This window comes from Sus scrofa, chromosome 4 (assembly GCF_054392235.1).
Source record: "Sus scrofa isolate SSC_HxYL_T2T_F1_AM1 chromosome 4, Sscrofa_HxYL_maternal_Yorkshire_Landrace_v2.0, whole genome shotgun sequence".
Taxonomy (NCBI): Eukaryota; Metazoa; Chordata; class Mammalia; order Artiodactyla; family Suidae; genus Sus; species Sus scrofa.
Window position 1 is genome coordinate 95,223,501 of NC_139386.1, and position 9,569 is coordinate 95,233,069.

At 49.3% G+C, this 9,569-nt stretch overlaps 1 protein-coding gene across 5 annotated transcripts in view; it reads left to right on the forward strand.

The window, feature by feature from the left end:
- Positions 1-9,338, forward strand: part of CFAP45 (cilia and flagella associated protein 45) — a 32,836-nt gene extending 23,498 nt beyond the window's left edge. For 3 of the 5 annotated variants that reach the window (XM_021089588.2, XM_021089587.2, XM_085020653.1), the window contains 4 exons: positions 2,153-2,266; positions 3,141-3,334; positions 8,519-8,743; positions 9,134-9,338. In XM_021089588.2, the coding sequence (XP_020945247.1) occupies positions 2,153-2,266; positions 3,141-3,334; positions 8,519-8,743; positions 9,134-9,212 (612 nt within the window). In that variant the 3' untranslated portion in view covers positions 9,213-9,338. 5 annotated transcript variants of the gene reach the window in all.
- Positions 9,339-9,569: the final 231 nt, after the last annotated feature.

Below are 9,569 nucleotides of genomic sequence, written 5' to 3' on the forward strand. Positions count from 1 at the left end.
AAGAGAAGGAAGTACTCAAGGTGGCAGGAAAGTTACCCAGTTCTTCATACATTGGTCCTGTCTCCCCTGCTAGCTTTGAGCTTTCATGACAACAGAGTACACACCCTACTTCTCTATGGTGGAGATTCTTAATGATGGGGAGGGAGAGGGTGTGGCTACCACTGGAAAAGTCATATGTGAGATACCTGTATGCTCCCAACACAAACCACAGAGGATGAAGCTCAACAAAGCTTATTTATGGGCTTTGGCTTTCATATTGGATGTTAGGGATCTGCAGGCAACAGAGTGAGAACACAAGCCTGGGGACATAGGTGGTTCATACACAAAAATGATCACGCTATGACCATTTATGGAGCGCTTAGTCTGTGCACAGGCTCTGTGCTAAATGCTTTGCCGTGTGGTCTCATCTAATTGTTACAACAACCTTGTGAACCTAGACATTGACCATTGAAAAGATCCTGAATGCTTCATTGTGTGTCTGGTATCAGACTAGGCTGAATATATCTAGAATAACACTGTGTACATCACTCATGTGGACCTCAGCAGCTATTTCCCCGGACGCGTGAAGGTGGTGTAGGAGCTGGTGAACAGGTGTGCTGGCTGCAGCAGAGAGTCTGTAGTGGTCATGAAAGGAAATGACATGGTGAGGAGTTCCCGTTGTGGCTCAGTGGTAACGAACCTGACCCAGTATCCATGAGGACTTGGGTTCCATCCCTGGCCTCGTGCAGTGGGTTAAGGATTCAGTGTTGCTGTGAGTTGTGGTGTAGGTCGAAGACGCAGCTCAGATCCCATGTTGCTGTGGCTGTGGCATACGCTGGCAGCTACAGCTCCAATTCACCCCCTGGCCTGGGAACTTCCATATGCCATGGGTGCGGCCCTAAATAAAAGCAAAAAGGAAAAAAGAAAAGAAAAAAAATGACTTGATGAGATAGGGGAGAGCTGAGAGCAATTGTGGGGATGCCTTGGACCTTGGGAAGAGCTGGAAGTATGGAATGACGAAGAAGCATCATAGATTTCTGAGCAAGAGAGGAATTTGTCTTGTCTTCATATATGAAAAGGTCATTGGCAGGAGGAGCCAGGGAAGGCTGGAGACTGGCAAAGGGATTGGGCAGCTGGGAACACACATGGCCCACCATAGGTATCCAAGTATAACGCAAGCCCTTCCCTGACCTCACAGTGGTCTCGGTTCTTATAACCCAGGGCTGGCCTTTTTGAGCTAAAGAAAAAAGAGATTGGTTGTGGAAGCCTCCAGAGTGCCCTGCCCTGCCACCTAGGGCAGTGTGGAGCAGAGAGACCAGCTTGACATACAGCCAGCCGTGCACAGCTCACTGCAGCTGACTCCTTGGGCTGCACAAAAGTTTGAACAGGTAGCTGGAGGCTAGGGAACATTATTTATGGGATGGTCACATTTCCACCCAACCTAAGCCAGTAGTCTTATGACTACCCAAGAATGGAAGTTGGGAAGCTGTGGATGGAAAGGTTTTAGGGGTATGTCTGCTCTTTCAGAGAAGTGGCAAAGGGAGCCAGCATTTATGGTTCACTGCTTAGGTATCTGCTCACTACTGGTGGACCTCACATTGCCTGGCTGGCCATTTGCCCAGACACTAATGAGATAACCTCCACCTGCTGCACTTTATGAGACAGGCAGGGACTTAGAGTTGCTACCTCTAGAAACTTGGCCTGGCAACTTGAAACTTTTGAGGAATTGGACAGGACCTGAAGGCTGGGCTCAGGGTACCTGCATGCAATCGGTTTCTTCATCCGGAGCACCCATCTCATGTCATGCTGTGAGGCCCCTCTGGGATATTACAGGAACAGGCATTTGGGGTTTTTTTTTTTTTTGAATTTTCTTTTCATTTCATTTATTTTGTCTCATTTCATTTCATCTTTCAGCTGCCCCACAGCATATGGAGTCCCCCATACCAGGGACGCTGCTGATCCCATTGCGCCACAGCAAAAACTCTGAGAAGGCATTTTGTAAGCACTGAAGCATTTCACAAAGGTTTCATGGCCGTGCATTACTAGTCATTTTGCCGTCCCTTGAAAAGAGTCAGGAAGGGGTAGGGGAGATATCGAACACACAGGGCCTCAGTTTCTCTTCGCAAGCCTGGAGCGATGGGAGCCATTCCACAAGGCCTTTTCTTCCTGGCAGGCTCGAGAAGCAGAGTTTGAGGCTGAGCAGGAGAGAATCCGGAGGGAGAAGGAGAAGGAGATCTCCCGCCTGAGGGCCCTGCAGGAGAAGGTCCAGGATTACCAAGCGGAACAGGTATCTATTTAGGCTCTGCTTCCCTCGGCCTCTCCCACCCCCTTAACCATTCCCTTGACAGCCTATAAAATGGCCTCAAGGGTGGGGATCTAGAAGAAAGGAAGCGGAAACAAGTTATCACAACGTCTGTAGTTTGAGGATGGAGAGGTGGGCCTGTTCCCATGTCTATAGAGTGAAGATCGTGTGGTGAGTTGCATGCTGAAGGTCCGAGGGCAAGTGGAGCTAATTTTGAAGTTTCTTGCTACCACATAAAGAACTTTCAACCTTAACTAACCATTGAAATGTGTCGTCAGAGGAAACTGGCATCTCTATCATTAGCAGTTTTTAAAATTAGAAGCATGGAATTCCTCTTGCAGCTCAGCGGTAACGAACCTGACTAGTACCCATGAGGATGTGGGTTCGATCCCTGGCCTCGCTCAGTGGGTTAAGGATCTGGTGTTGCCATGAGCTGTGGTGTAAGCTGCAGACTCGGGTTGGATTTGATGTTGCTGAAGCTGTGATATATGCCAGCAGCTACAGCTCCGATTCAACCCTTAGCCTGGGAACCTCCATATGCTATAGGTACTGTCCTAAAAAGCAAAAAAAGAAAAAGAAATTAGAAGCTATCGCAGGACCACCTGGAGGTGTTTGAGGTTTAGGGAAAGAACTGGGATGAGTTGGGGGGGGCGATGACAAGAGATCACCCAGGGTATCTTCTGATCTGAAAGTTCTATGACAGGATTCCATTTATTCTCTCCTAGCATAACCTTCCTGCTAGAGACATTCGTGGGACTTCTCAATGCTGGCTGGGTCAGAGTCTGAAGTAGGTGTCTTCCTAAAGGGACTTGAGGTTATTCTCCCGCCTCACTGGTCACCCCACGCTCTCCATTCTTAGGATGCCCTGCGGGCCAAGCGCAACCAGGAGGTTGCAGACAGGGAGTGGCGCAGAAAGGAAAAGGAAAATGCACAGAAGAAGATGGAAACCGAGGCCCAACTGCGGAAAAGTCGGCTGGAACAGGTGGCATTCAAGGAGCACAGTCTGGCTGTTCAGGTGCAACGGGACCGGGATGAGTTCGAGAGGATTCTTCGGTAGGAGGGGCTGGGAATCCTCAGCTTCCCTTTCTGGTACTGGGCAGGCAGGGATGATGCCCACTGGGTGGAGAGTAGCTTTCTAGCATGTCCGCAGACAGATGTGCAGCTAACTTGACCAGGCTGTGGGGTTATTCTAACTAAATGGATGATTGAAATATTTCAGAGACGCTTGCGCCAAGACTTTTAGTAGCGAATTGGAAAATAGCACCTAGAAGTGTTTAAGGAATTGGGGATTATTGGGATTATTTGCCTAGGAGCATTCACGGTATAAATAAAATGATAAATCTTGTCCCTTCTGCCCTCCCCCGCTTCCATGTCACTTTGCAAGTTTGGGATGAAACTGTAGCCAGGGGATTGAACTTGCACCACAGCAGTGATCCAAACTGCTGCAGTGACAACGCCAGTTCCTTAACCCCCTGTGGCACAAGGGAACTCCAGAGCAGAGCTTTAAGGGAGGTCTTTGCCATTCACTTGACAACTATGTATTAAGCGCATGATTTCAGGGCTCTGCGCTGGATGTGATGAGAGATATTAGAGGTGAATAAAACACCCTTCTTGCCCATTCATGTAGGAAAGATGTTAAAGACATATTTTTGGATGGACTTCACTGATATTTATCCATTTTTCCTGCCTTGCCAGCTCTTTATCCTTTTATTTTTGTTGTCTCTGTTGGCTTGATGATAATTCCACCACATCAGGGGAAGTTACGTGTTCATATTGCTCTCTCCTCCTCCCCCAAAGCAGTCAGCAGTCTCTACAGCTATCCCAGTCACATCCGCCACCACCAGACCTGACCCCTGGGGTGTTCTCCTGGCTCTGACTCTTCTGGCATAACTGGGAACCACTCCCTTCTTGCTCTGGTCCAGATTCTATAAGATCAGATATTTTTTTTTGTCTTTTTAGGGCCACATCTGTGGCATATGGAAGTCCCTGGGCTAGGGACTGAAGGGGCTGCCAGCCTACACCACAGCCACAGCAATGCCAGATCTGAGCTGCATCTATGATCTACACCACAGCTCCCTGCAATGTAGGATCCCTAACCCACTAAGCGAGGCCAGGGATCGAAACCGTGTCCTCATGGATACTAGCTGGGTTCGATACTGCTGAGCCACGACAGGAACTCCAAGATCAGAATTTTTTAAAAAGGAAATAAACCAAGCAAAATTTGAATTAGGGTTGGGAGGGATACACTATTTCAGAAATTATGCTCAGGTAAGTAGGGCTTGAATGGTGCAACCTGGCTCTAGGTCTACACACTCTAGGTCCTCCTCCTTGTCAATTAGTCACATGTTAGACAGGGCCTGGACCCAGAGCCAGAGAAGATCTCTAGGCATCTTAGTCCTTGCCAGAGCCAAGTTCTGCAATTGTGAGCCCCCAGCTTCTCTCTATTGGCTATGATGCCCTGGGGCTTTGTGGTTTTCCCTGCCCTCAAGGGTCATGCCACAGTCTCTGGATACCTGGTGAAGAAGACAGTTTCCCTTATGGCCCCAAAGATTCTGCCCCTGGGCTCTGGATTGCCTTTCAGATGTCTGCCCTTTCCAGCCTCTATGCCCATGGACATCTGTGTTGTCTTTAGCAGTCACTCATAAATGTTAACGGAAAGAAATTAAAGCCCTGCTCTTGCCACTGACCCACTTGTCCCTTCTTTGCTCTGTTTGCCCGAAGCCTATGCACCAGTTGGTTATTAAAGCTAGAGCAGCCCTTTGGAGAAGTTCAATTTCACCTGTTATTCTAGGTTAGCATCTGGACCTAGGGTCTCCAGGGCCCTGTGACTACAATGGTGAATGTCTCCAAGTGCTAGGAGCCTCTCTGCCAGAGCCAGCAATCCAACTTTTTCTGCTTCAAAAGCGTGGCCTCCCCTATAGCCTAAATATGGACTTCCTGCTTCTCGACAGAAGGCTGCCTTTAACTGGTGGCCTGTCGATGAAGCAGAACTAGCTGACCTACCGCACCCAGTGGTTCTTAGAAATGCCAGGCAGCTTTGGAAAAGTGTTGATGGCGTTCCCCCCATGGCGCAATGGGATCGGTCGCGTCTCTGCAGTGCCAGGATGCCGGTTCAAACCCCAGCCCAGCACAGTATGTTAAAGGATCTGGCATAGCTGCAGCTGTGGTGTAGGTTGCAAATGGAGCTCGGATCTGATCCCTGGTCTGGGAGCTCCATATGCTATGGGGCAGCCACATAAGAAAAGAAAAAGTAAAAAAAAAAAAAAAAAAATCATACGGATGCCCAGACGCCACCCCCACAGATTCTTCAACTGGTCTGGGGCGAAGCCCAGGCATCAGTAGTTTTGAAAGCGCCTGGATGACTGTGCTGCAGCCAGGCTCCCTGCCCTGACCCTGTGAAATGCCCAGGATCTTCCCCATTCTGATTTCCAATGGCCTGTCCCTGCCCCCAGGGGCTCTCCAGTGACACATACAGTTTCTCCATTCCACCCTGTCTCACTTAATGTGAAGCAATAGAAACATGTTCTCTATGTAGGAAAATGATGGCAGGCAAGGAGGAGCGTCTTCTGCCTTCATAGATGTGTCCAAGCAGTGGGCATTTGGTGTCCAAAGGCAGACGGGCAAGAAAGTCAGCAGTTTTAGTTCCTTTTCTTTCTTTTTCTTTCTTTCTTTCTTTCTTTCTTTCTTTCTTTCTTTCTTTCTTTCTTTCTTTCTTTCTTTCTCTCTTTCTTTCTTTTTTTCTCTTTCTTTCTCTCTCTCTCTCTTTCTTTCTTTCTTTTCTTTCTTCTTTCCTTCCTTCCTTTCTTTCTTTTGTCCCTCTTCCCTCCCTCCCCTTCTCCCTTCTCTCTCTTTCTTTCTTTCCCTTCACTTCCATCCATCCTTCCTTCCTTCCTCTCTTTCTTCCTTTCCTTTCTTTTTTTTAGGGCCTCACCTATGGAGGTTCCCAGGCTAGGGGTCTAATTGGAGCTGTGGCCACCAGGCTACACCACAGCCACAGCAACTCAGGATCCGAGCAATGTATGTGACCTCCACCACAGCTCGCTCAGTGGGTTGTAACCTTAACCCACTGAGCGAGGCCAGGGATAGAACCCACAATCTCATGGTTCCTAGTTGGATTCATTTCTACTGCACAACGATGGGAACTCCCTTCCTTTCCTTTCTTGCCACACCTGCGACATATGGAAGTTCCCAGGCCAGGGAATGAATCCGGGATGCAGCTACAACCTATGCCACAGCTGCAGCAAATTCTTTAACCCATGGTGCTGGGCCAGGTATCAAACCTGTCCTTCCTGGCAACACGAGCTGCTGCAGTCAGGTTCTTAACCCACTGCACCGCAGCAGGGATTCTTGTTTTGAGTTCCCTTCTCAGCAGTGTTCTTTTTTTTTTTTAATTTTTTTTTATTTTTTATATCAGCAGTGTTCTTTTGATAAACTAGGGAGACTCCGTGTAAGATATAGATTTTAGGAGGTGTTTACATGGTGTAAAAGAGTTGCTGGGAATTGAGAGGACTGCATGCTGAAAGATGGCTAGAGGGAAATGAGTAAGTGGAGGGGGGCTTTTGGTTGGGGTGTGAGTGAGCCCAGGGGAGGAGAGCAGCTGAGAGAGCCTGGCCTAAGATGATGTTGCATTTTAACTTTGTTTGATTACATTGAGAAAGAAATAAGATGCCAGCTCAGGATGGTCTATGACTGCATTTCCTCTGAAGTGGGAATACCTTTCCTTCAGTTTTCCTGGGCATATCTGGTCTGCATTAACTGTTGCCCCCCTGATGTCAGGGTTTGTGAAGTTTTCTTGTGGAAGAGGTTCCAAGAGGGATTTGAAAAGTTGAAGCAGTAAAAGTAGTAACAGAGGAGTTCCCGTCATGGCTCAGTGGTTAACGAATCTGACTAGGAACCATGAGGTTGCAGGTTCGATCCCTGGCCTTGCTCTGTGGGTTGAGGATCGGGCATTGCCATGAGCTGTGGTGTAGGTCACAGACACGGCTTGGATCTGGTGTTGCTATGGCTCTGGCGTAGGCTGGAGGCTATAGCTCTGATTTTACCCCTAGCCTGGGAACCTCCATATGCTGCGGGTGTGGCCCCAGAAAAGACCAAAAAAAAAAGCAGTAAGAGAACTAAGAGATAATAGGCTGAGTTCCTTCTTGCAGCAACTAAAGAGAAACCTGAGAGTTCCCGCTGTGGCAAAGTGGGTTAAGAATCTGACTGCAGCAGCTGCAGAAGTGTGGGTTGGATCTCAGGCCCAGGTTAAAGCATCCAGTGTTGTGGCAGCTGTAGCATAGGTGGCAGCTGTGGCTCAGAAACTTCCATATTCCATGGGTGCAGCCATTAAAAAAAATAAGAAGCCTGCATTACAGATTTTACTACCTCTTTGAACTTCCTAAGCATCCCCTTTTTTGGTCTTATTTATATCACTATTATTGTTAGTAGGAAGGGAGAAAGGAAGAGAGAGAAAGATATCTTAGAAAGAGGATTTAGGCACTGTTACAAGAGAGAAGAGAAGGAAAAATAGCTTCCTGTGGGTGAAATCCTGGGTGTAGGGCCAGCTACAAAATTCGAAGGGCCCTGTACAAAATGAGAATGTGGAGCCCTTTGTTCAGAAATTGAGAATTTCAGGAGTTCCCTTCATGGCTCAATGGAAACATATCTGACTAGCATCCATGAGGATGCAATTTCAATCTCTGGCCTGCTCAGGGGGTTAAGGGTACGGCATTGCCATGAGCTGTGGTATAGGTGGCAGACGCGGCCCAGATCTGGCGTTGCTGTGGCTGTGGTGTAGGCTGGCGCTACAGCTCCGATTGGACCCTAGCCTGGGAACCTGCATATGCCGAGGGTGGGGCCCTAAAAAGACGAAAGAAAGAAGGAAAGAAAGAAAGAAAGAAAGAAAGAAAGAAAGAAAGAAAGAAAGAAAGAAAGAAAGAAAGAAAGAAAGAAAGAAAGAAAGAAAGAAAGAAATTAATTGAGAATTTCAGAACAGGGACCGCAGAGCCTTAAGTCAAGCTGGGGGCACTTCTAAGCCTCCCCATGATGTAGAGTTATGTGCCCATGAACACAGGCCTGGCTGGGATCAGCCTTTGGGAGTGATCTCTGAGCCACAGGAGGGGAGGTCCTCTGAGGGTGTAGGGCTGTGATCTCTGCAGCGTGTCCCCTGGAGGAGCCCACCCAGAAGGCGCCCCAGCACCTCTTCTGGGCTGGGTCAGCTCAGCCTAGTCCACTTGGCACCCCGTGTCCCACCTCCAGGGCTCAGAGAGAGCAGATTGAGAAGGAGCAGCAGGAGGAGGAGAAGAAGGCCATGGAGCGCTTGCAGCACGCCAATGAGCTCCGGCGCCAAGTGCGCGAGAACCAGCAGAAGCAGGTGCAGGACCGGATTGCCATCTTCGAGGAGGGCCAGCGCCTCAAAGAGGAGGCCCAGAAGCGGCGTGAGCGCATCGAGGGCATCAAGAAGAAAAAGATTGAGGAGCTGAGGTGGGCTGGAATCCCTTTCTCCCCAGCAACTCTCCCCGTCCCTGGCGAGGTGGCATGGAGAATGTGGGCCTTGGGGAAGGCAGGGGCGGTGAGCCTCGATCCTGACTTGAGGCTCACAGGGGCTGTTCCCCTCCAGAGGGGGCTCCCACAGAAAGTTATGGGACTGAATCATCCTGGCTCTTTGGAAACCCCTCGGCAGGATGCTGAAGCCTTGACAGGAATGTGTCTGGGGGATGGATAGCGGGATCAGGGTTGGGGGTACAGGTCCCCTGGTTCTGTTAATGCCACCCAGAGTCTGCTTCTCCTGCCTCCACTTTGATTCCCCACCCCGGCCCCGCCATCCCTGACCATCCTCTCCCCTTACAAACCCACCCCGTGTTCCCCCTGCAGAGCCACTGGCCTTCCTGAGAAGTACTGCATCGAGGCTGAGCGCAAAGCTAACATCCCGACCAACACCTCAGTGAACTGAGGTGGCTTCTCTGTCCCTCTGGGGCCTTCCGGGGGCAGGTTCCTCCCAGGCTCTTGGAGTCCATAACTGCTGCTAATCTAGACATTTCTGAGTTACAGATTAAATCTATTCTACTTCTCTAAGGAACAATCCTGCTTTCTTGCTGTGTGGATGTGGCTGCCACAGGATGTAAATATGGAGCAAAATAGGCTATGGGAGCCCGGGCTGTGGGTGGCATGATGCTCAGAGGCAGAGAATGGAAGGATGCTGTCTCACGGTCATCCCTCCTAGGCCAGGTGGTCCCCTTGCCCTGGTGGCTGCTGGCATTTTTGTGACCCTCTGGGATGCTGTCATCATGTCTACTTTCCACACAGCCTC